The sequence below is a fragment of the Argopecten irradians genome, chromosome 10, assembly GCF_041381155.1.
Source record: "Argopecten irradians isolate NY chromosome 10, Ai_NY, whole genome shotgun sequence".
NCBI classification, from domain to species: domain Eukaryota; kingdom Metazoa; phylum Mollusca; class Bivalvia; order Pectinida; family Pectinidae; genus Argopecten; species Argopecten irradians.
Genome location: NC_091143.1, coordinates 5,782,552 through 5,810,014, shown reverse-complemented (window position 1 = coordinate 5,810,014; position 27,463 = coordinate 5,782,552). Strand labels below are relative to the sequence as shown.

Here is a 27,463-nt window from a genome sequence, read left to right as displayed (position 1 = left end):
TTTTAAACATGATAAATAGTCAGTATCTTTTATTTGTGAGTATATTATATACCATAAGTAATCATAAACAAAGTGTTTTACACATGACAATAATGTAACTAAAAGATATTGGCACTATGTGTCCTCCACTTCACACGATTTAAAGTCTATTTCTGTAGACAGAGCCTCAGACAGTTCCTGGGTTAGTAAGTCCATCATTGGTACCCCATCATGTTTGTAAACCCATCGCTTATCGACGTAGTCATATCTCTTAGGCCCACTGAAAAAGACAGTTAAAGACATTGTATACGATATAATTTTCTTGGTAATAACCGTATAATTTTTCGGCCAATGGGAACAGTTATACTGCCACTCCTAACGATGACAATGGTAATTGCAGTGTGTTTTTGTGACACATATAATTTATCAACTGTTTTATTCTAAGGACTATTCTTACCTGACTGGAGAAGATAACCAGATCTGTTTATTTGGAGTCTGTTTGTTTATAACATACGTGCCCCATTCTGGATTGATTTTGGCCGTCAATACTCCACTCTGAAACAAAAAGTCAACATTCCTATTCAAGACTAAATAGGCAACTTATAAAAGTGTCGAATGAGAATATTACATGCTTTAATATATATTAGGAATTAAATACTTCAGTACAATATAATTTGTCATTCTATGAAAAGTTTTTAAGCGACTCTTTGTTGAAATCTAGACTTTACAAAAGCAATTAATCCTAATTGCTTGCTGAGTTTCTACATGTTCACTCCACATAAAACATTGAACACCACCACAGATTAGTCTGTTAACTTAAACAATACATATTAAATGATAATGCCCACCAAGAATCACATTGATCATAACTGCTTACTCATTCTCTGTCATGTAGAACTACATTAATCAAAATCTACATTTCCATGATCAGTTCCACTTACCCCATAAGAGACATCATACTCATCATCACAATCTACAGTTTCTGCTATATCGTCAAACTTTTCTGAAAGTCGCTCAAGTGTCTCCTCAGCTAGCTCCTCAAACTTCATCTCTGATAAACTGCAAAACAATATCACAGTCTTATACCTGATCAGGTATACTGTTAGTTATCATAGACAAAACTGTCAAGAAGGTACACCGTAGTTCAAAAGTTTGAACTATGTTTTCGATTAATTTAATAGATACCGATGTTAACAATTCATGATCGATTTGACAGTAACAAATGATAGCTTTTTCTTCTTTTTTTTTGTACAAAAATCGAACTGATTTAGATCTTTTACCATATGTGAAAATTTGTATAACACGACTTTGTAGTAGTGTTTACTACATGATCCAGGTCTTGTATAAATTACTCGATAATATAATTTTATATGGAACTGTCTTGTGTACATAACCTAGGAGCAAGATTTTAGCTGTCTATACTTGGCAAGCTTTTTGTTGACCAGCAAAATCTTCCACTCCGATTGGGACATCTCTGTCCACTTGACAGACCTATGGTATAACAATGGGTATGCCAGGATACCCCTGTCAAGTATGGGAGAAAAATACTTCTAAATCCCACCTGTCTGTGCAGTAATTCCTGTGATGTCTGATGCCCCTGTGTCCGACACTGAAACAAGATTGGAGACTTCTGATGTTCGATGTGTAACTGGTAGATGTAATCTCACAAATAGTCCCACTGTTGACCTGAAAAATACAAACATACATATACCTAAGTACAGACACATGATTTAAAGATGTTTCTAATTTGTAAGTCTTACAAATCAGGTCTTCTTATTATGCTTTTAAAGAAACATTTTAAAAGTCGCAATCCGATTAGAATACATATTCTCCTTATCTGTTTATTCTCATTATGTTCAATAAAGACGGTCCGACATCATCCGATTCACATGAGAGGTCGCATTTTTGTGACTTTTATACTAAACGACTTCACTTCCAATGCATATTCTCCATCTGCCACTATTAACTGAAAATTATCTTCTTTTCCTACAACTCATATTGTTGGAAGTGAAATATGAATAGATTCAGCGTAGGCTGAAAACAATTTTTAATCAGATTCAAAATGCAGGAGGCAATCGTGAGTTGACAGAACTATCTAGACTGACTACCGGCAGAATGTCAATGTAATTCGATCGGTACGTTATCAAGGCCCAGATTCATCAAAATTTCTTAGTTCAAACAACCGTAATTAAGGAACTTCTGCAATGCATCCCTATGGAGTGTTGTGGATAATAGTGTAAGAACCTGAATTGTTTAACGATTCGTTGATCTAAAGTCAAATGAAGACGCGAGCCAGAAGGGGACTTCACAGTTACTATTGATGAGACGGAGAACTTCAGAACACCATACTGCTGTAGACCTTAAAGCTTCTACCCATGGAAACAGATCAGGCCAATATTGACACGGAGGCAGGTAGTCATATCCGAACTCAGACTTACCAGTAGGAAGACGGAAATACTAAGAAGAAAGCAGTACAGTAGTTGTCTTCAAAGGACAAACGATGGGAAGCATTTGTAATGGTCGCTGTTACACATGAAGGTAACATTGCAAACAGCAATGGTGTACGCAGTTATATATAGACGTGAACGCATGAGGCAGAAGCAAGAAACACTCAAAAAGTGCTAACACGAAGATATTCAAATGGAAAACAGTACTACCGCCAAACAATACAGTAAACCATGAAAGAAAGTAGAAAGTGTCGAGAAGAGGTAGACAGCTATCTATAAAAAACTCGTAGAGATATTAAAACAGCAGTGAAGACCATTAGGGCATGTTAAAGGACAGAAGCAATTTCAGAACTAGGAGTCAGTGTCACTAGACGTTATCAAGTAAGCCTAAATCTCGTTCATCATCCGGGTCCAATGAAATCCTGTATAGAGTTTACAAGAATTGGATGGAGATCTTGAAGTTTCTGTAGAAGTTACTCAAATCATACGACGGAAAGGAAATATGTTGATGGCAAACGACTGTGGGCTATTTTGCACCAAAGAACAAAGTCAGTCTTGGGCATAAAACAGTTTGGTACCATCTCATTACTGAATGTAGACGGGAAGATATTCTCTGTTCTAGCAATGGGGTTGACATGACAGAGAACCAGTAAATTGATACATCCATAGGGAAAGGAGGAATACCTTGAATCGCAGGATTCTTAGAATATACTAGACGTATCCAAGTATCGAAACAAGATCCCAATTGTGCATGACAGATCTTGCAAAAGCATATACGTATATACATGTAATCATCCCATTATGCTTAGAAATGAAGCTATGATACATTATATTATCACATTATGAGCCACTGTAGAAGATTGATCCAAGGCTACTTCAGTGGAATATATACCATCTCTTCGTAATGGGTATAAATATGATCATCCAAACTGGAAAAAAAGGATAGAAGAGGCCCCAAGATGTCCATTAACATTAGACATCCATAATAGAGGCTTTATATGGATGCTTTGACCAGCACTACTAACATTTATTTTTAGACAATGGTGGTAATGCTGTGAAGTAAGTAACTTTTGTAACTGAAGAAAAATACTAAATCATCTGCTCCTGTTTTTGATAGCGAAAAATGCCATTTGTCAGCGATGGGGCATCTTTAACCAAATACCCGATACGTCTGCACATCTAAGATAGAAAACTTAGATTGCGTTAATCACATCCTTCAGAAAACTTTAAGGAAATATGTGCATTCAGTCATTTACCATGCACTGTTTGGTTGTTGCGTTGCTGTTTAGTTTATCGTTTTTCTTTGATATTACTGAACTATACTTTACACGTGCACGTAATGACTGAATTCGAAGCGCAGATGAAATGGTTAATCAGCTTTGAACCAGGAGGCCCAAGACGGGATAATTTTACTAATGAACGCATACAGATGGGTTTGTTATATATAAGAGGTGCAAGAAAAAAAAATCTATTACCTAAGTAGGCATTACAAACCTATTTTGACTAATAAAACTCTGTTACCTGTAAGTGATCGAGATCAGGTATCTCACTCTTTGGCTAAGATTTTGTAACATCCCAACCTTGGCTAACGCCTCGGTTGGGATTATATATTACAAAAATGCAGCAAATCTGAATGTTTTTAGGCCTTCTTTATTAACATTAGCTGAAATTTACAAGTGTGCCTCCAACATATGTCTCAGGAAAAATGAAGATAAAACATAAGTCTGGATATATCTATCCTATTGTCTTTCTCTCTGTTACTCTCTCAGACTCTGACAGCTGACTCCCTTCGATTCATTGCCCCTTCTACTTCTCTACTTCTACTGCATGGTCATCAACCTACTTCAACATGTTGAAGATTATGTCGAGTGGTTATGGTGCATGAAATATGGGAATTGGAAATTAATATTTGTGTTTTGAGATTGCGGATTTGAATGAGCTAGGGTACAGTTTCAGAAGATATAATTTGTGTAGGGAGGTGGTTCCATTCTTTTATTGTTCTTGGGAAGTTCTTGAAGTTGTTCTGCATGATGTTAATTGGAATGATAAGTGGTGGTTGTGTCTTGTGGGTCTTTTTATTGGAATGAGGTGCTTTGTTGTAATAGCTACATTCTGGTGGATGATATTAAACATCATTGTCATTCTCTGGTCTTTACGGCGATCTTCGAGACTGCACCAGTTTAGTACTTCCAACATTTAATACTTCTGATACTAGATGTAACAGTTACATGTGTAAGGAATTGGTTGGAGACTAAACGGGCAACTCGGCGCTGTACCATTTACACCTTATCTATAAAATTGTATCTTTCTTTAAATAGGGGTCCCATACTGCGCTAGCATATTCAATCTGAGGGCAGACCAGGGACTTATAGGCCTTTTCTATGATGGAACACAATGATACTTTGAGGTTCCGCCTCAGGAAGACAAGGGTGGAACACAGGGCCATGTATAATCCAATAATATTAGATCTCGATATTGAAAAACTTCTGATGTGCAATACCGAGATCTAATGCCCGACCCCTATATGAGTCTTCGTAAGTTACGCCCTCGAATTAGAGCGGAACTTTGACGCTTAATCACGAAGTGAAAAACTAACCAGAATGTCAAAAAACATGTATAGCGTGAATCAGAAGTTATCCATGAACACATCCTGGTATAAGAATATGTATGACATAACATTAATCCATGGAATAATCTTAAGAGCTGACCCATAGCAATTATGTGCATTGCTGTATAATCTAGGTTAATTCCTATTCAAATTTTCGTCACTTCCGGTTTATCAAATTATAGTACAATGTATCAAGTGGAAAGATGATATTAATAGTGGTAACCAAGAGTGTTTATATGCACGGAAACAAGTATTTTTTATCAGTTCTGATTAATTCTGGAAATATTTAAATAAATTAATGCATTTTAGTCGAAATACTGCAAGATATTTTATAGATAATGATCCTTTTACTTTCCGTCACCATTCCGTAATTTGTAACAACCGAGTAAAAATGGCGACCGGGTAAACTTACAAATAGTGGTGGGGGAAAGAAATGTCTAAATTCGGTATAAAAGTGCAATAGTGTCGTTTTGAATTTTGGATTTAACATGATTTGGGAATATGAATTTAAGGCAAAGCCTCAGAAGAATGCAGCTACGTATAAAAAAAGTAAATATAGTTAGGATTATAACCTCAGAATGAGATTAAAACTGTTTAAACTTGTAGTCCGATCATTGATTTTTAGTAAATGCTATTCTTCAATATTTGTGTCTAGCAGTCGTCATATACCGGTCAGAAAGAAATATTCAACTGGATTATTTCATTTTTTTCGATCTTGTTTCTCTCCAATGCCGAAAACTTGGCAACATGCCATGTATCAAAAATGCGCAAGAATATGTGGCGTCATCTTTATCACCAAGCTACCTGACGTCACGGCTGACGGTGCCGTGCGCTTGACAACACACAGACAGTATATCATTTTGACCAGTACATTTATCGTGTCGTTCTTGTCCTTGTGTATACGTAGTTATCTAAACATACCTACAGTAATTTCAAAGTGTATCCTGGTGATAAGTTTTGCCTACAGAGAAAAATTTAAATCTCGTTGTGCTGATAACGAGAATTAAAACATGGCTGCCTGCATGGAGGCGCGAGACTTTTCCCGCAGGCGAGACTTTTCCCGTGGGACACGATTTCAAAGTCCAAGGGGGTATTGGAATGTATTGGATTCTATATGCTTACACCTTCGGCCGCGCAGAGAGCTGCGCTCATATAATTCTTTCAGGATATGAAAGGTTAGTGTAAACACACCTTGAAATTTTGAATTTATATCGAGCCCATTTCTGCACCGTGTGAATCCTGCCTCGATTGTTAGAGGTTAGACACGACGTAATTAGGGATGGGTATCGCGAAAAATTTTATATCGCGATATATCACGATACATCATAAGTGTATTATGATACATATCATTATATTTTGGTATTATTTTTGTATAATAAGAATTACATGGTTTTTTTTTCTGTCAATCACCTAAAAAGAGTATGAAATAAATGTTTTGTCAATATATCACTTTTATTCTTGTTTTTATCTATAAAATGCAAGATAATGTTTGTTTTACTTCCGCTCGATGTTTTGCAAACACTTAACGTTACTACTGGACGGGACTCAGTAGCTGGGTGATGGCGACAGTCGTCAGGTTCCTTGTTCCGCCACTACATTTAACGATTGCCGTACACAATCGACATCCAGCGATGCTTTCCTCGTTACTTCTTTCCCCTTTACGTACTGTAAGGCCAAAATGCTGCCATACAACCGCCTTTGCTTCGGATTTTTTACGAGGTTATCATTCGTGCCTATGAAGGCAGCCATTTTGAAACGTTACTAAGCACAAGATCAATCATAATCTACGTATGATAACATCCCAAAATCCATCTTAACCTGTACATTTGTCTGAAATGTTGTTAAAATATATATTTTAGTTTTAATTTTTATACAAATTCTCATTTTAAAAATATTTCCCGTCAAAAACGAAATTTTCACTGAAATATACGGAAAATCCCCGAATGATTCCGAGTGAACCGATACGACTAAATCGTACCGCGATACGTATCGTTTTCAAAATGAACCTGGATATATCGGTATATCGATAATACCGCACACCACTAGACGTAATGATCAAAAGTGTCTCGGCGTGCTATAGGCCTACCTCTGACATTGTTGGAGTAGGCCATGTATAGTTTCTATATGAAAATTTTTATATGTATTTCTGGCTATTTTTTCATATAGAAACTATACATGGCCCTGTGGGTGGAATTAGCTTTTTGACTGACATTGTTAGTATGGATATGTCTCATTTTAGATATGAATAAATAGTGACACCCAAGTATTTCGCCTCAGTCACATGCTCTGGTTCTTGACCATGAAGTACATAGTGACAGTGAGGACTTGCCATTTCCCAGGATGGAAAGCCGTTTTCCATTTATTTCTCCCATTGGGCCAGAGGACCATGTATAGTTTCTCCGTGAAAAAATAGCCAGAAATACATACATGTATGGCCCTGTGATTGGGCCAACTTGTCTGGCTACTAGGTCTTGTATGGCATCCTCTGTGAATGTTTTAACATTTGAGTAAGCTTAGGTACGTAACAATTAAACGTTGTCATAACTTACATTTTTTGTAAGTCTCTGTAGTAGATTCCACGTCCGATACCTTGATGAACGTCGCAGAAATGACAAAACCGGTGCGGCCGACATGATGCCGGAAGTTGTGATTTTTTGTTGTTCTCTTCAGCACAAAATTTCGCATAATTTTCATTGGACGAAATAAAGTATATCTTTAAATATATCCCATATCATATGATGAAGACCTGTTTTACGACAGGCTTAGAACGCTTGTATAAATATTAAAAGAGAGCGTTTATATGTTTTGACATATAATGCATCTTTCCATGAAATGTATTCTCTTTTCACTATAATTAAGTAACGGTTATGATATTGAATGTGGTAATTCAGGATTCAAAAAGACAAAAATCTTTGAAAGTGATTTTTAACTATGAAAGTACATGCATAGGTAGGCGATCTCATATTGGCTGAAATATGGTGATCATGAGCATGCATGAATTCATGATGGGCTACCAAATTTATTCAAATTACATTTTTAGGTTTCCGTAGTGCTTATAATTGTGCATATTGCAAAATTTTAGGACTGATCAGTCTACAGGATGGCAGACCGTTCGCGATATCTTGGATTTTGGTGTTTGAAGCTTGTTACTGCTATTTCTGAGAAATTACTAAAGGAATTCGAAGCTGTCTCAAATTTCATAGACAATAGACAATGTTTATCAAACTAATGAAGGTCCTGCACAGGGCATTTACATACAAAACATATATGATTACATAAAGTAGACATCATATGTAGCTAAATGTAAGTTCTCCTTGGGCTCTAGTCATGCATATTGAATTTTGGTAGACATGTACATCGGTCTTCAATATTGCCGACTGGCCGCCATCTTGTATTTTGAAAGTAAAGTTTGAAAAGCAGAGGAAATATCTGTCTGTCATTTGTCAGACATAGACCATTCTTTGGTGGGCACCAAGATCCTTATGGGATCTCTTGTAATTTCATGCAGTTTCTCTTGATATGATAAAGGAATAGGATGAATCAATTATTGATGCTTATATATAAGATTTGATTTACATCCTTGATATGATTTGGCTCCTTTACAGAACCAAAAATAATTTTCTATCGTGTCAAATTTCTCTCATCTGTCAAATGTGTTTCAGGAAGTAATTTCGCAAGTATTACCCCAAGCTTCTATCACCGCTTTTGAATGTAAGTACTTTTATTGCAATTAAGTACATATCTTAATCATGAGAATTGATTCACATATTATCAATAATCATTAAATTGCCAAATTGATTAAGTTCAACACATTTATATATAATTTGTGAAGTCGAGGATTTCAATTGATGTCTTCAGGACCAAATGGACATGAATTAAAGAGATACATTTACATATATAACTTATTTTGTTAAAAGTTTGAAAGATCTAGCATATCTATAGATACATTGTTTACTAGTAGTATATATTACATGTAACTATATATATATATATAATTAAGCTAATTATGTACATTTCATTTTATCTGGTGCGATACAGTGATTATTTTACATCTTATTTTCATGGATCCTTTTCATTCATACAGTATATACCCAGAAATGATAATTTGTTGATCTGTTTTAATATAACCAATTTCTATAAATTCTTTTGTTCCTTTTGAAATTCTGAACATAAATTTACAGACTTTTAATTCTAAAAGACTCATGATCAAGATACAGTTTAAGTTTATGGCATCTGTAAGGTTGAGGCTCAGACAAAAAATAAATTTGAATGTTTTATTTCGTCGATTGCTACGTTAATGTTTTTATTATAATTGATGATAAACAGATGAAGATGAAGAAGGAGATAGAATCACAGTCAGGAGTGATGAGGAGATGAACACAATGTTCCAAATGGTAATCATCTCATTTTCTTTTTATCTTGATATTAAAGAGTTGTCTGCCCTTGTAATCATTTATGGACTCTTGTATATATTTGCTATATATATATATAGATTACTGCCACACATTTTTATGACTGATGAACACACTAAAATATTCTCATACAAGTACCAGTAATGACATTGTACTGAAGTCTTACAACCAAGAAAAGATAACTCAAATCATTTTAAATGTGGTTTAGATTCCATTTCAAACACCTGTACACCTTGTGGTATTTTAGGACTTTGATGCAAGATTTCACCTTGATGTGTATTTCACTGAAGCACAGCATGCCTATACTACTCATCTATATATATTTTTTCCATCTAATAGAAAATGTGTGTTATTTGCAGTACTTTAGTTTACTTAGTGAAGAGGACATGGTTCGAGGATTGTTACCGCCACTTATCATCTACCCCAGAGGTTTGTTATTTAAGGATTAACTTCTTACTTCGTTTAGTTTATGAGATGATAAACCCATGTACAATTTACCGACTGCTCCATTGGGTTTATCATCTCATAAACTAAACAAAGTAAGAGATTAATCCTTATTTTGAACAATATTTCTTTAAACAATGAAATCAAGCAAAATGTCAGATACAATCATTTACCTTGTGTTATTCGCCATCAAAATTATACTGCTGTCATATATATATATATACTGCACAACAGCCATTCAAAAAAGCGCCCCTTTGACTGATAGCTTAATCCCGCCCTTTTTTTCGATGACGTCAAATAGCAATAATACATTCAAAAAATAAATGTGTGTTATTGCATGTCTCCGATTGTCTCGTTCATGTGTTATTTGTAAACATTGACACATGATTTTTTGGAATGTCAAAGGAAGTCTGCCAATATTTACATGTATCCATACACACTGAATCGGGTCACGTTCTGCACTCAAGTATTTTAGGATATAAACAGATCTGCCCCAACGTAGTTTATCAATACAGAAACAGTGGCAATTGTAAATATTTGATTATGTCTGGTAGTAAATTATGGGTTTATTGTTTCAGCCAAGGAAGTGATATTAAAATGTAAAATAAAAACAGATTGTTTCGGTGTCATGACATGATCATGTGCTAGCATCGATATCTGTCATCTAAATAGGAGATGAAAAATTAATTAACATATGAATATATATGTATAAAAGAAGTTATTTAATTTATAAGTAAATCACTTGATGTGAATTTCATAGATTTAGCTGATTTAGTTTCTGTTTATCTTTAAAGTTATTTGTGATTTTTTCAGTGGGGAAGACAGCAAAAAACAGAAACATCCATGGATTAAAGGTAAACTTCTCAAAACATATACCTCCACTAAGATAAACCAACCATCATTTTAGAGTTAAATAAGGATTATCAGCTTTTAAATCCTCGCATTGAGAATTCCATTATTTATTATATTTCCCCAAAGACATTTTTTCAGCAATTGTTTGAAAATCTAGCTCTTATTTCAAAACCACCTTCCAATATAACTGAAGCCATATTTGATAAACACAAAGAACCATATTATGTTGCAAGCTAGGTTTTCAACTCCTGAAAATGTTCATTTTCAACTCCACATTTAAGTATAGCATTAGTTTTGTTTGGATTTTTATTATTTCAGAACCCTAAAACTTGTTTATTCAAGAATCATGAATAATTATGAGAATACCAGGCTTTACTGTCGATGCAATAATAGTGTGAACGGTTTAAAATTTTGGTTGATCACTACATCAGCCATCTGTTGCTTTTGCCTGGCAGGCTGTCGGTACACATGGAGAAATCAAAGACTGAAATGTAACCCAAAAAATACTAAACATATGAATTAGGAAACCGGACTTCATGTACAGAAGCTATAGGTACATTATTTTTGCTATTTCTGTGAGTTGGCTTTCGGTGATTTTTTAAACAAATAAAGTATTATTTAATCTCAAAACGACGCCAAAAATATTTGGAATGGTAGGAATGTTGTTGGGGTTTTTTCGTGAAAACCATGCTCATATATCTACAGGAGTTGGTCTACATACTGTATTGTCAAAGTATGACAGTTTGTATTGTTTGCAACACATTGTGCTTCCATACCATACTTCCGAGATGAAACACGTATAACATTAACTAGATCGTGCTGCAGACAACTTTCTAAAGGTGATCTCCAGCTGTAATAAAAATTAACCGAATCAACAATATTCAGATGACAATGCACAGTCAATGTTGACATCAGTGCTTACGTGTTGCCGATTTAGACATAATATGTAATACAAGTAATGATCTTAATGTTAGTATCTGTTTTAAACCTCTTTCTTAAATTTGCTGTGACTTGTCTACAGCGTTATATTACTGTTAACTTGGATATTGGAACTGCCGGAAAAGGAGTAGGCTTAATATGCCTAAACAACTATCGTAGTCTATATAATGGAAAAGAACACTCATATGACATCAAAATCTCAAATATCAAACTATTCAATGTTAACACTCTTATCAGATAATGATTACATATTTTAAAAGTTATCTTAAGCAAGGACGTATTGTACAGTTCGTGTTACGAACGCCAGATGCTTATTATTCTACTGTAGCTAATGTGTTGCCTCGATCTCTTGATTGATCAAATAAATATGACAAAAACAATCAAACCAAGTTGTTGTACTGGTATCAGGTCGTAAATATAGATAAGTGGACACAACAACGGCTAACTTCTCAATGTATTTAATGACAGTACCGGGTTAACACGCTCAACAAAGTCATCCATTTTGACAGTAGCTCAGCTACTGACAAGCGTGTTTCCCGCAACACGTGTGTGTGACGTAACACTGCCATCTGCCGGCACCGTCAAGGTAACATGACCAACACCTGTGACCAAGGTATCGAGAGTGTACCGCCAGCCTGCCAGGCAATAGCAACAGATGGCTGATGTAGTGATCAACTGAAACCGTTCACACTATTATTGCGTCAACAGTAATTAGTCTGTATCTAAGTGTATTTGTTGCATGTTAAACATGTTACATCACTGAAGCATACTGCTCAGGACACTGAACCAGTCATGTCACAATATGTACGTATAGTGTCTCGAGATATACTTCAAGTTTCCCTGTCATATTATACTGACTGCAAGGGAACCAGACAGTCACAAATTAATGATAATCTCTAAGAAGACTGATACACCTATGACAACTATTGATGGTCTCTCTGGCTTGACGTTATTTCAAGTTTCCCATAAGATGTTTGTTATTTGTTTATGCTTTATAATGAACTGTGATTATAAAGGTCCACATAGCTTTGTCATAACTGTGTTTTACTGTACAAGGATCAAAGGAGTAGAAATGAAATGAATTCCCACTTGGTTTTGCCCATAGTTTAATTAGAATTATCAAACTTTTTTTTAAAATTGTTTTTGTAATGTGATTGCTTTATGGACTTTTGTTACAGATAAAAACAGACAAACAATCTACCAGTAAACCAGCCAAACTTGTGGCAGGAGTCAAACCTAGTGTAGGGTAAGTCATCACAGACATCAATACCAGTACAACATCAGTATTACGTTCATTCTCCACTAATATGCATGTTTCCAAAATGAAAACATAAAATATGAAAATTGAAAACAAAGTTCTTATGTATTGTCATTTGTTTGGCAAATATCTCTACTTTTTAAATCCAAAAGGGCTGGCTCCTATCTTTACTCAAAGAAAAGTTATAATTGTTACAGTCAACCATCATATTTTGGTAAAGAACAGATACGTGACTTTGTTAAAATGAACTAAATTGAGGTTTGTCATTAGAAATGCCACAAAATATACACTTTAACTGAATTTTTGCTTTGGTTTTGGACTTTTCTTTCCATTCAAAGCCATTTTTCTGTCTCGAAAACAACTTGTCTTTATCAATTGCAGTTATGAAAAGTTCATTTGTGAATATTGGTTCGTATGATTCATAAGTCTGTTCGAATAGTTTCATATAAAAATAGTAAAAAAGTATTCTGTTTCTATATTTTTCCTTATTATCAAACTGTACCTTTATCTGCATCAGTACATGTCAGTAATTTTGTATTTGTATAAATCACAAATTACTGTATAGGATATTAAAATCCTGCTTTAAACAGTAACGTATATGTTACAACATGCTTAATATATGACTGTAGAAATCTGACAGGATTATTATGTTTTTGTGTTTCATAAATTCGTCAATATGGTATATGTCTTTATGAAGTATTAGAAAATAAACCAATTCAATAACACCAATCTGCTTCAAAAATTGTAGTCAAAACTACAACATCAAAATTATCAAACGATAGATCAAAACTATTGAAAGCGGCGTCGATGAAGGGATGATTATGTTTGTACCATATTGGCATCGTATTTGTCTACACCGATTCCCATTGACTGCGGATGGTTTCAGCGTTCTTGTCATTTAATTGGGGAAAAAACGACTCGCACGGCTGACAGGTAGATGTGATAACTCAGGATAAACAGTTCCTATGATATTATTGGCCAACGAAACCTCACTCGTCCTTTGTTGATGTTTTTTGACATGAAGAAAAGGAATAATTCATTCTCATTGTCCTCGCCTTCCTTCACCTGAGAAACTATCAGTCTCCGTCATACTTGATTGCCACAAACAACCCTAAACTTACATTTTCTGACCATATCTAGTCTGAAACAAATTGCTACAAATGAAACCAAGTTCACTCAAATTATGGTTTACGTACAAAAGTACAGATCCGTTACCAAATATGACAGATACGTTACCAAATAAACAGATACGTTATTTTATGTTTATATATCACATTACCGTATCATTAGTATAACAAACATTCTAACAATATCTGGCTATAAAATGTATTTGAATTAGTCGATGTAACACTATTTTTAAGGGTTTTACACTAAATATTAGAGTTAAAGGTACATCTTTCATCAAACAGATACGTGATCTTTTATACCAGATATGTTACTATTTTGATACAGTGTATGTTATTTATACATTAAACAATTAATTATATACCTAATAGCTTAATCAATACAGCTAACTAGTGTTAGAAATCACGTGATTATTATCAGAAACTAATATATATGTTACTATGTACAGGTAATTACTAAAGGAAAGTAAAGGTTTTTCTTCTTTCGAGTTTCCCAAGACTGGCAACACAACGAATCTTCCCACTTGTAAACTATTGACAAACTCTCGGACTCTTGCCACGTGGTTAAGCTTATTTCGAATGTTTTATGACAAGCGTGAGAATTTCTGTCGATATGGGTATTTGTCCATAACGTATCTGTCGGTAACGTACTGACCAACACTAACCCCTCTCATCATTTAAATGACACCGTGTGACTTGTCGACCAAACCACAAACATTGTAACACTTAGTATTATATACTTTTCAAACTGTGATGTGAATTTATCTCTGTGGGAAAGTGGCATCTTAGGTAATCAAGTACATAGTAATAACGTATCTGTTGATGTCCTTGCGTAACATGTATATTTTCAAGATTAGATCGCACCTGTCCATTTAATTGTTAATGGATGTGTCCTTGTCATTAAGGTAAAAGTAAGTATACATATTAAAGTTCATTATCACGAAAAAAACGTGGACATTTGATAATATATCAATTGTGTACATGATTTTATTTGTTTGTAACGTATCTGCCAGCATAGTTTGTGACAATGATAAAATAAATTATATAAAAAATATCTAAGCATTTTGTGTGCCAATACTTGTCTATTCTCATTGTGTATGCTAATATCTATGATATGATCGAAAAAAAATGTAACATTTACCATTTCCTCAGTCACAGATGATTTATGAAATACACTATAGCTTAAGAGGACAGTCGAAATTCGTCACGAGGGCCATACTTAATGTGATGTTGAGAAAAATCATAATTGGTCAGAGGAACAACACTTGATTATTTTCGAAGATCAATCAATATGTTTTACGTGTGAAACAAACATGATATACAAACATGGTTTTTAAGTCCCGATATTGATAGAGGACACTTAATAATGGAATTTGTACATTTAGTGGAGAATGAACGATTAGTTTGTATTATCTGTGACAAGTTGACAGATTTAGAGATTTTTGTCAAATTCAAGGTTTACACATAATTAAGCATATTCAGAAGAAAATGTCAAGATCACGTCAATGCTCTGTTAAATCCTTATTTACTGGTAACATATAATATTTCAGGTTACATTTTGAAAAAGAGAGAAAAAGAACATTATTGGTAGGAGTGATTATGAAATTGAAGAAACCTACATTTTAGGTATATTATATATCCCTTATTACACTGTACCCATAAATATTGCCACTACTATTACACAATTGTATTGATTTCTTTTCCCCTTTAATTTGATAGTTGTGTACACGTATGTGAATTAATTATGGTGTATTTTAATGCATATTTTTTAGACAGAACACAAATCAAGTAAATAATCAACAACAGTATCAACAACAGCAACAACAACAACAACATCTACCTCTACAACCACAGGCTCAACAACAACAACAACAGGTTCAGCCAGCGGGATACCAACAACGTACAAACCCTGTTGCCTATCAGCAACAAAGTGGGGCAAGTCTACGTCAGATACTGTCAAATATGGAGATAAGTGACTCTGATCTCCAAGTGTTGGAGCTACTGGGCAAAGGCAATGGAGGTTTGGTGCACAAGTAAGATAATAAACCTTACTTAAAAATGCTCCACCGCTGACAAATGGTATTTTTCACTATAAAAACAGGAGCCAACGATTTAGTACTTTTCTTCAGTTACAAAAGTTACTTACTTTACACCATTACCACCATTGAAAGTCTGAGTTTCTAATTTTACTTGAAGTTAAAAATATAAAAAATAATTAATTGCATCCCAAAAAAATTTAATGTCACTATATCCTATATGGAATGAAAAACTGATTTTGCAAGCACCAAAGGTAAAATGAATTATTTTATTAATATTTTTTGTGTTAATTAGACATATATAAACACGATTAAACACTGATTATTGTTCAAATGATGAATGTATTTAGGATCCGTCGGCGGTGCAGCATCTTTAACATTTAACTCTGCAGTGTGGCTAGGGTAGCGGAACGCTTATAACTTACACGCTCAGCTTCATTACAGTTTCGAGGGAAAGTAAATCATAGTTCTTATCTGTTAAGGGAATGTAATGTGACAAGTGAACTAGCTAATGGGACTCTGTTATATCATACTTCATCTTCACATTATCAGAATATTTGAGAGTATAATTAAAGTCATAGGAATTAATAAACTTCAAATTAAGGTTAAAAAGAATTAAGTACCAGGTAGATGATATTTTCATTTTTGAATGACATTTGATTCTTGAAATGTAGTGGCAAATGCAATGAAAACTTTTACTGTGACTTCCAGGGCTTACCATAAACCTACTGGGCAAATTATGGCGGTCAAGGTAAGTTTTCCTATCATTATGTGTATAACATGTTAACTGACATTATAATTGCTGAAAGGAAAAAGATACTGTGTACATCACATTTTCAAATCAGATGCTGACATTTAATAAAAGATAATTCCTTGAATGTAACTGATCAAATAAAATCCTTAAATTAATAATGCCACAAACACTTTTGGGGGGAGGAGTTAATATCAATATATCCTTGGCCAAGTAAATTTCAGCAGACTTAAAAATCTGCTTTAATGGAAAAGAATTGCATGACCTGTAAAGCTTGTTAACTTAATGTTTGGAATTGGAAATTTCTCCCTGTTAGTTTGTATCAAATAGGAGATCACAGATTGTTTCCCCTGCAAAATGTATTTATAGTTGTTCCTCTGTTACAGGTGATGAAGTTGGATGTAGATGTGGACGTTCAGAGACAAATCATTTCAGAATTAGAAATACTCAGTAAGGTAATGCCAGAAAATGATAAGCTGTGGGATGTATCCACAAAACATCTACCCCAACATATTTCAACAGATCATGTATCTGAATTCCAGGATTTCTGGTTTGGTTAGGGATCAGAGAAAAAGCTAAGGCATCCCAAGGAATTTATAGTGATCTAACAATTAGTTTAAGTTCTTTATACATTTGGACCCACATTTGGAGTGTCTTTAAACCATTCATAGACATTTTAGGGGTCTTAGGGGTCTAGTTAAAAACTTGAAAAAAAACCTTACTCTACATGCACAAATATGCTGTGTTATATTATAGGAAAAGGGAGAAAAAGCTCGTCAAGATGAAAAATTGACCCACCTAGCTTTACAGTGACTTACAAATTATATTGGTCTTTACAAAAACTATTTAATACCTACTACCATTAGAAAAAATGATACTGGGTAATTTTCCATTCAAAATCATACACAATCCCTTGAATTTATTCCAAAATTACAATATGAATATCTCAAAGGTATATCATTATTTTTATATACTTGATCAGAACTAATATAAAAAATGATTTTGATGTACAAATGTTTTCACATAAATCACTTTTGTTGACAGTGCAATTCTCCAGCCATCATAGACTTTTACAAAGCGTTTTTTGTGGAAAATAGAATTTCTATCTGTACGGAATATATGGATGGTAAGTAGCTGAAGTGCAGTGCCATTAGATATCGATTCTTTTCCATTATCAGTTTGAATTCTTTTCAAGACTCTAAATGCCTTTTCAAAAACAAAAAAAGTATTTAAAAACTTTTCACTCAGGTAAGTAAGCATTCTAGGATAAATGGCAGCTAACTTTGCTCATTAGAAATATCTGGAGTCAAAAGTAAACATTAAGTCTTATTCATTTAAAATATAAAAAAAGGTTCACAACCTAATGCCAACATTATTTACAGGTGGTTCTTTGGACCGCTATGGCCGGATACCAGAACCGGTTCTTGGCCGTATGGCTGTGTACATTATACAAGGCCTGTGTTATATGTGGAGTCTCAAAATACTACATAGAGGTAGGTATATATACATATAGCATCTTAAAGGAGTAATGTCATATGAGTTTCTTTTTAACGAGTCATGGTATGCAAAAATAAAAACTTTTAGACAAATTTCAAGGACACACAAACTCAAGATACTTTTTATCACAATACTACTACAGCCTAGGTTTCAAAGAAAACTTCAACATCAAAAATGTTTTGCAAAATATCAAGCTTGAACCGCCATGTTGTCTTGACTTTCTGGAATCCTGATGTCACAGCATTGTTACATTCTTTCAACTCATGTGAGATTATTTATAACAAGTACATCACTTTTAAACTCTCTTCTAGTATAGTATTTACGGAAGTGCCATACTGTGTTACTTATCATTATTTGTTTTGTTACAGATATCAAACCGTCCAATATTCTAGTCAATACATCTGGCCAAGTAAAACTCTGTGATTTTGGTGTTAGTGTTCAGGTTAGTGTGAAGATGACCTGAAGAGGATTAAACACAGTTAATTCTTGAATTCTTGAAATTTATGTATGATAAGATTAATATGCATTTGAAGTTTCTTGTTCAATGAAGGAAGCAGGACAACACTTATATCTGTAATATTATATGTATGATTTACATCACTATCCAGGTATCACAGTATTGCAACCATGATTCTGTACCTGGTTAATGTAACAAACAACAGTTTTACAAAAAACATGTTTCCAGTGAAAGTTAACGCAAAGTTATTGCACAACATGTCATAAATTTTCTGTTTAAATTTCTGAAATACCAAAGTCCTATAGATTTTGTGTGTGAAATACAAAGTATGTTATGTTAAGTTTGCAGAATTTGTATAATAAGTTATTGTAGTCATTAGTTTGTTTAGAAATGTGTAATTAACCTCAGCTTCCATTTTGATTTCAGCTGATAGAATCCATTACAAGGACCTATGTGGGAACCAATGCTTATATGGCAGTAAGTTGTTCATTGAGAATTTGTATAAAAATCCAGCTAAAATGCAATAAGATAATCAGATATGTACCTGTCATATATTACACTTTAGTATATGTTAATTGCATTAAATGTTGGTAATTGAGGAGTAAGTCGGGGAATGATTTGTTTGTGGAGTCGCAAATTCTTCATTGATTGCAAAACTTGAAAAGTAAATTGCATAACAAGAAAGTTTGTTTTTGGAAAAAAAAAAAGAGAAATAGAAATATATTTTTGTTTTTACCTATTCCACAGCCAGAGAGGATACGAGGAGAAGAATACAGCTCTTCAGCAGAAGTCTGGAGTCTTGGCTTTATGCTGTTTGAGGTATTAAACTTATTTTTTGTTTCGCTTAATTTAGTATTAAAGATCATGGTTTTTGAATTTTCAAAAGTCCTATTAACAGCCTGTTAAGGATATACCAGGTGAGCGAGCTGTGAAGGAAACACAGAGTACCCAGAGAAAAACCACTGGCCTACAATCAGTACCTGTCAAACTGCCTCATATGGGTATTGAATTCAGAGATGGGGGACTTGTCGTAATATTCAAGATATCTTACAAAATCACTCAACCACTGGCCCCATTCTTTAAAGAGATATACATTATTTTTCAGCTCACCTGGTCGGAATCGAAGGACCAAGGTGAGCTTATGCCATACCGTGGCGTCCGTCATCCGTTGTCCGTCTTCAGTCTGTATATCAACAATCGACTTCTTCTCCATAACTGCTGGTCAGAATTCAGCAAAATTTGACTGGTAGCATCCTTATGGGTTACTAATCGAAAATTATACAAATAATGGGGCTGACCCCCAGGGGCCTGAGGGGCGGGGGCAAAAGGGTTCAATTTGACTATTTCCATATAAATGACTTCTTCTCTGAAACTAAACATGGGATAGCACTCATAATGCAATGGTAGCATCCTTATAGGGTGGGGATTCAAAATTGTACAAATGATGGGTCTGACCCCCCAGGGGCCTGAGGGGCAAGGTCAAAATAGGTCAATTTGGCTATATCTATATAAACAATTTCATCTCTGCAACTGAGCATGGGAGATTACTCATAATGCAATAGTACCATCCTTATAGGGGGTGGGGATTCAAAATTGTACAAATGACGAGGCTGATCCCCAGGGGCCTAAGGGTCAGGGTCAAAAGGGGTCAATTTGGCTATTCCCATATAAATGACCTTTTTCCTGAAACTAAGCATGGCATAGCACCCATAATGCAATGGTAGCATCCTTATAGGATGGGGATTCAAAATTGTAAAAATAATGGGGCTGACCCCCTCAGGCCTTAAGCATGGGGCCAAAAAGGTTAATTAGGCTACTATTTTCATATAAATTACTTCCTCTCTGAAACTATGTATTGGATAGCATATTTGTGTGGTATATATAGCATCATTATATGGTTGGGATTCAAAATTAAAAAAATTGTGGCGTCAATTTTTCTTTGTAATTTTTTAATCACTAATTACTGAAATAGAGAATAACTCAAAAAAACAAAACATGTGAGCGATATAGTCCCTCTGGGCCTCTTGTTTTATTTTAACAATACCCCGGTATATAATGTGGTGTGCAAAGGTCCTGCTCTATTCTCTAGTTTTAATTCCCTGAATTACTTTCAGTTCTTAATATTGTGTTTTCTGTGTTTTAGCTGGCTACTGGTGAAATACCTTACGGAAATGTAAGTATATCATACCCTTTTGTTTGACTGTTACTTTGAAATTTGTGAAAAGTCTCATTATTAAAATTGAATGATTTAGTAGAAGGTATCTCGTTAAAGGATGGGCCTCTCTAACTACCATCCTAGCAATCAGTCAATAATATAATGTTATGCATACATCTATATTCATCAATAAAGCAATGTTTTATACAAAAATGACTATCAAATTTATTGAAAGTGTTTATTACAAATTAATTCTGTTTTATATCTTTGTTTTTCAGCCAAAATCTTATGCTACCGTAAGTATATACTGTACTTCAAATTACACTATTATTACCTTAATTACCTCATTTAGTCATAGATCATTCTTGACAAAGCACATATTCTCAACTTACTACAATGTGTACATAATTTATAAGCAACACATTGTGAAACTGTATAAATTAGTTTTGTCTCTATTTCAGCCAGTACACCTCCTAAACGTGATAGTATCAGAGGTAAGCATGCTTATACAAAAGAGTTAAAGTCATCCTCACCGTTTTGTCAGCAATCGTATTTGGATTTTCTGTTACCATAATTTCTTTCAAACAGTCCTCAAAAGGGAGAAAATTTATAATTCAAACAGTACAAATGTCTTCTTTTTTTTTTCTTTTTTTTTTTCTGTCGTTAATTTTGTCAATTTGCAAGAAATATAAAAGTCTATGCAATAAAAAAGTATTTTCTGAATGTTTGATTTTCTTTCAGGAGCCACCAGAATTGCCAACTGCTAACTTCTCCCCTGACTTTGTACATTTCGTGGCAAACTGGTAATAAATTATTTAAAGTTAATCAAATAATACTTTAATTATTCATTTTTAGCTCGTCTATTCGAAGAATGGGGGGAGCTAATGTTGTCACGTCGGCGTCAGGGTTGGCGTCCCATTTCACATTAAAGTTTTTGAGCAAGTTTCTGTTTCATCAAATGTTTAAGCTTAAGTCATCATCAATGTTTATGATTTTATTTTCCTAATGTGTATGGATGCTGAACGTGATAATACAACCAATTTGGGGCCCTTTAGGGTTTTTTTGAGTCTGTTAATTTGTCATATATCCATGTTGTCTGTGTTTACCATAAAAAAAAATTAAAAAAAAAATTTATACTGCAAAATAAGACATTTCAACTTCTGTTGGAGGCAAAATGATATAGACTGAGGGCACTGCTTGATATTTTTAAATAGTAAATACTTGAACATCAACTTCTTCTGAATAGGCGAGCTTTGCTGTTCTCCAACAGCTCTTATTTATAACAAATTTAACTTTTTATGGAGGTTTTTTAATCATTAGTCTAATGCAGGAAAATCAATATTGACATCTCATTCAGAGCTTGATTTATTTTGTTCTCATCTGCTTCTAGAATACATTTTCGATCACTTGATTTGTAGATTTTCTACTGTTGGAATCTCTAGAGTCATCCAAGTTCAAGTGAAATTTACATTTATTAAATATTGTTATTTGATATTATGGTACTTTGTAATTGATGTGTATTATTTCCATCTTTCACCAGCATGAGAAAGTCCCCAGCACACAGACTGACAACAGAACTACTGAAAGTAAATAGTTTTTTTACGGCTAAAGACAATTATGACTTTCAAGATATTATCATGTTCAAATTATTTAAATCAATTTGGTTTTGTGTTACTAAACTTTAGGTTTGACAGAAGATTTTAAACATGTTGATTTATTATTAAGGGTTATTACTGAAACAATGGTTAATCTGACTTAATATTCTCAATAGGAAAGCATTGCAGATTTAAAGGAAGGCTCCTTAACTTAAGATTTTTCCTTATTGATAACTTCTGTAATGTTTTCCTATTAGAAATCTTAAGTTAAGAAAGTCCTTATATTAAAGTTAAGGAATGTTCTTGAAACTGGACCCTGAACAATTGTAGGGTAAAATTACATAATTTATCTATTCTAATAAGGTGTTATATGAAGCAGTAAGTAAAAAAAACAAATGTCGACTGGACTTTATTATGATCCTATTTTTTTATCTTTCCAGACTCACCCCTTTATACAGCGTCATGATGATGGAAATATAAGTGTAGTAGCTGCTTTTATACAGAGTAAACTTCCTCAAATACAGGCAAGCAAAGTCAGCTGATGTTCACCGTGTAGGAGCTTGTATGTGATAGAACATCATAGACCGAATAAACTTCTACAAAGTCAGCTGATGTTCACAATGTAGGAGCTTGTATGTTATAGAACATCATAGACTGAGTAAACTTCTACAAAGTCAGCTGATGTTCACCGTGTAGGAGCTTGTGTGTTATAGAACATCGTAGACCGAGTAAACTTACACAAAGTCAGCTGATTTTCACTGTGTAGGAGCTTGTATGTTATACAAGTTCATAGACCGAGTAACCTTCCACAAAGTCAGCTGATTTTCACTGTGTGGGTGCTTGTGTGTTATAGAACATCAAGGCAGAGTAAACTTACACAAAGTCAGCTGATGTTCACTGTGTAGGAGCTTGTATGTTATAGAATATCATAGACAGAGTAAACTTACACAAAGTCAGCTGATGTTCACGGTGTAGGATCTTGTATGTTATAGAACATCAAGGCAGAGTAAACTTCTACAAAGTCAGCTGATGTTCACTGTGTAGGATCTTGTATGTTATAGAACATCAAGGCAGAGTAAAGTTAGCTGATAATCACTGTGTATAGTGGAGCACTTCCTGCTGATATTCATGTGGTAGCTTGCATGTGATGAATGTTTACTCCCAGAACATTGCCACAAATATAAGGTATGGGAGAGCATGCACAAAATCAGCTTTAGGTACTTTGTTGTCACATAAGTATTGGAAATAATGATAAATACATCAATAAGTCACCTCATTGAGCTTGTATATTATCTCTGAATTTATGCTAAGTTACATACAGCCTCAAAATATACAGAGTAATATAAAGTGAAAGGCAATCCATTGACTACAACTGTTATTTAATTATTTCATCGTAAAAAACTATTATAATTAAGACTACCTATATATAAAATTTAAAAGGTGGTCCACCGCTGACAAATGGTATTTTTTTCTCAATAAAACATAGACAAATTAGTATTTTTCTTCAGTTACATATGTTACTTCCTTTACACCATTACTGCCATTTAAAAGTTCGAATTTCTAATTTTACTTCAAGATAAAGATTTTAAAAGATAATTAATTGCGTCCCCAATCTAATCAAAATTAGACGTCTTGTAATTCCGTTCCACTATGATGCTGAACGTTATGCTGCAATACAAGATCGAACAACTCCCTGTCTGGATCACCTCAGTATGACCTCTGGCTTAGAATCGGAACACCTCGGGATGTGCTCTTAGCCATTTACACTTGTGAATAAATCAACCACACTGAAGATTTCGTGGGTGACATGCTGATTGGCTAATTATAGAGGTCATGCTGATGTGACTCTAAACAAGGAGTTGTTAGATATTGTATTGGAGCGTAATGTAGAGTATCGTAGTGGAGAGAAATTACAAGTCTCATTTTAAGTAGAATGTTGCACCCCGAAACCATTCCGTGGCACTATGTGTTAAAGGAAAGAAGTATTGGTTGTGCATGTGCCACAAGCAAAATAAATTAAAAAAAATTTGTATTAAATAGACATATATGGACTTTCAAATGAAACATTTATACCAGGTATGCAGTTTTTGATCAAGTCTTGCCATTTAAACATAAGACAGGGCACCCATGTGTATCAGAGTACATTAAGAAAATTATATTTTTCATCTGTTGAAATATACTTGATAGATTTTTAGCTCAATGTATAAATTCAAGTCCTTTTTAAAAAGCATGTATTAGTCACGATATATACTAGCTCTCTAGTCTGAACTCCCATATTTTTATCTACCTTTAATAATTATGTTGTATCAATAAGGAATTGCTGCAGTTGTGATAGTAGTATTGATTCCATTATAAGGAACTGTGACATGTATAACATTAACAACACCAAATGTACAAAATGGTCATCAGGTTACTCAGTCTTACCATATTAAAACTACATGTGACTTATTTTCGTGGCCATTTTGTTTAATATTTTCATGCCTTACAACCTTTTATGGCAATTTAGTTTCACGATTTGTAATAATATGGTTCTGTTTTAATATACTTGGAATTCTAATGATTTCTGATTATTTGCGGAATTTAATCACAATCCAAAAACCAGTTGACTTACAGCATGTTCCTTTTGTGATGGACTTCAAATTTTATTTTCAATCAATTAGTTATGACAATTAAATGTTAAGTCATGTTTATGATTTTTGAAACCATTTTATCAATAAGCGTCACTCGAAGTGATAGTGTTAACAATTTACAATGTAATGTCCTTAATTATACTACATGTAGGTACCTGTACACTGAAATGTTCATGTTGTAATTAAGAGATACCAATTAAAATGTACACGACCCATGTCTTTTTTGTACAAGTGCTGAAATGTTTGTGGACATATCAAATGTAATGTGCCAAATAATGTATTAGGAGTGATGTATGAACTCTGATTAATTTACCAAAAGAGTGGAGGATGTAGTGTTTCTTTATAGCTGTGTTTCATTTCTTCATAATATTGAGAGAGAAAAATGTGACTTTTTGTATTGTGATTGTATTTTACCGACAATTTACTAGCTAGTGGCATAAGTGATGCAGTATTTTTTCAGATGAATTGAGACTGCATCAGTCAGATAAACTATCACTTACAAAACTAACCCAAAAATGTTTGTAAAAGGTTGATGTATTTTTACCTTATTTTGTATACAGGTATATATATGCATGAATGTATATCAATTATAGATAAATACACTTGGCATAATATATTGCGCTTTATGTAAATGCATATGTACTAGAATAAATTATATGTCCTTTGGAATGGAATAGACTATGTTTGTACGTTGTAATTTCATAAGATAGCCATGATGATCAATGTCATGATACCCATATATACCTCATTGATGCATCTGTAGTACAGTGTACACTGATTCTGCAATAAGTGCCAACTTTAATTAATATATTAATTATTTTTTTTCATATCAAACTTTCAACAAGATATAAATGTATATGTTATTATTTCAATCATAGACCTCATTTTTTTACGTATACATCTTTATCCCGACACAACATTTTTATAAATTTTGGCTCTGACCCCCCGGGGTCAGGAGGGGCGGGGCCCAATAGGGGTAATAGAGGTAAATCCTATAAATCGCTACTTGTCCTAGAGTTCTGCATGGATTGTAACCAAATTTGGCCAGAAACATCCTTGGGGGAAGGGGAACAGAACTTGTATAAATTTTGGCTCTGACACCCCAGGGGGCAGGAGGGGCGGGGCCCAATAGGGGTAATAGAGGTAAATCCTATAAATTCGCTAACTTGTCAAAGTGAGTTCTGCATGTAATTGGTACCACAAAAATTGGCCACAAACCCTCCTTTGGGGGAAGGGGAAAAGCAGGCTGTCAAACTTTGAGCTCTGACCCCCCGGGCGGCATGAGGGGCGGGTCCAAATAGGGAAAATAAAGGTAAATCCTATAAAACGCTACTTGACCCTAGAGTTCTGCATGTTTTGGTACCAAGATTGCCAGGCCATGAAACGCATCCTTGGTAGAAGGGGAACAGAACGTGTATATAAGTATGATTGGCGATACTGACCCCCACGTAGGGCAGGAGGGGCGGGGCCCAATAGGGGGAAAAAAAGGTAAATATCCTATAAACACGCTACTTGTTCCTAGACGTCTTCTGAATGGATTGTAACCAAATTTGGCCACAAACATCCTTGTGGGATGGAGGAACAGAACTTGTATAACCGTTTTGGCTCTGACCCCGTCTGGGGGCAGGATGTTGCGGGACCCTCAATAATGGGTTGTTTATAGAGAGAAAGATCCCCTAAAATTGCTAACTTTGTCCCTAGAAGTTCTGCGATGGAATGTAACCAAATTTGGCCACAAACATCCTTGGACTGTGCAAGCCTTATATTCACAGTACATTTACACGCCAGATATAGGAATTTTGGCTCTCTGACCCCCCTGGAGAGCACGGAGAGGGGCGGGCCCCAATATGGGAAAATATACGGTGTAAGCGGATCCTATAAAATCGCTACTTGTCCTAGAGTTTCAGCATGGAATTGTACACCCAAATTTGGCACCAGAAACATCCTTGGGCGGAAGGGGAACAGAACTTGTAATAAATTTTGGCTCCTGACACTCCCTGGGGCAGGAGGGGCGGGGCGCCCCAATAGGGGTTATAGAGGTAAATCCTTATAAATCGCTACTTGTCCCTAGAGTTCTGCATGGATTGTAACCAAATTTGGCCTAGAAACATCCTTGGGGGAAGGGGATACGAGAACTTGTATAAATTTTGGCTCTGACCCACCAGGGGGCAGGAGGGAGCGGGGCCCCCAATAGGGGTAATAGAGGTAAATCCATATAAATCGCTACTTGTCCTAGAGTTCTGCATGGATTGTTAACCAACTTTGGCCAGAAACAACAT

The 27,463-nt window shown here is 34.5% G+C and overlaps 2 protein-coding genes and 1 long non-coding RNA gene across 4 annotated transcripts in view; 1 reads left to right on the top strand and 2 right to left on the bottom strand.

Annotated features, from left to right (window-relative positions):
• The window catches only part of LOC138332983 (uncharacterized), a 323,160-nt gene that overhangs the window by 171,289 nt on the left and 124,408 nt on the right, over nucleotides 1–27,463 (bottom strand). The window lies entirely within an intron of this gene.
• On the bottom strand, nucleotides 15–7,821 carry LOC138332977 (frataxin, mitochondrial-like). 2 transcript variants are annotated; one of them, XM_069281062.1, is made up of 6 exons: nucleotides 7,584–7,805; nucleotides 5,023–5,076; nucleotides 1,541–1,665; nucleotides 921–1,038; nucleotides 437–534; nucleotides 15–259 (listed from the first exon to the last, which is right to left on the bottom strand). In XM_069281062.1, exons 2-6 carry the CDS (start codon nucleotides 5,038–5,040, stop codon nucleotides 115–117), a joined length of 504 nt encoding a protein of 167 aa, XP_069137163.1. In that variant the 5' UTR covers nucleotides 5,041–5,076; nucleotides 7,584–7,805; the 3' UTR covers nucleotides 15–114. The 2 variants fall into 2 exon arrangements, with proteins under 2 accessions (XP_069137163.1, XP_069137162.1); XM_069281061.1 differs by lacking the exon at nucleotides 5,023–5,076 and having other exon boundaries at nucleotides 7,584–7,821.
• On the top strand, nucleotides 8,601–26,066 carry LOC138332975 (dual specificity mitogen-activated protein kinase kinase 5-like). The gene is made up of 19 exons (XM_069281058.1): nucleotides 8,601–8,745; nucleotides 9,361–9,428; nucleotides 9,806–9,875; nucleotides 10,704–10,744; nucleotides 12,860–12,927; nucleotides 15,836–16,096; nucleotides 16,811–16,850; nucleotides 17,237–17,305; nucleotides 17,895–17,976; nucleotides 18,233–18,343; nucleotides 18,716–18,789; nucleotides 19,231–19,281; nucleotides 19,552–19,623; nucleotides 20,948–20,977; nucleotides 21,238–21,255; nucleotides 21,421–21,453; nucleotides 21,701–21,762; nucleotides 22,500–22,545; nucleotides 22,995–26,066. Exons 2-19 carry the CDS (start codon nucleotides 9,408–9,410, stop codon nucleotides 23,094–23,096), a joined length of 1,251 nt encoding a protein of 416 aa, XP_069137159.1. The 5' UTR covers nucleotides 8,601–8,745; nucleotides 9,361–9,407; the 3' UTR covers nucleotides 23,097–26,066.

Coding starts and splice junctions, on each gene's coding strand:
- LOC138332977 (XM_069281061.1), bottom strand. CDS start 7,667: ATGTCGGCCGCACCGGTTTTGTCATTTCTGCGACGTTCATCAAGGTAT. Junction 1,666..7,583: donor TACAGAGACTTACAAAAAAT/GTAAGTTATGAC, acceptor TGTATTTTTCAG/GTCAACAGTGGGACTATTTG. Junction 535..920: donor AGTATGATGTCTCTTATGGG/GTAAGTGGAACT, acceptor TTTTTGTTTCAG/AGTGGAGTATTGACGGCCAA.
- LOC138332975 (XM_069281058.1), top strand. CDS start 9,408: ATGAACACAATGTTCCAAATG. Junction 9,876..10,703: donor ACTTATCATCTACCCCAGAG/GTTTGTTATTTA, acceptor TGATTTTTTCAG/TGGGGAAGACAGCAAAAAAC. Junction 19,624..20,947: donor TTGGCTTTATGCTGTTTGAG/GTATTAAACTTA, acceptor TCTGTGTTTTAG/CTGGCTACTGGTGAAATACC.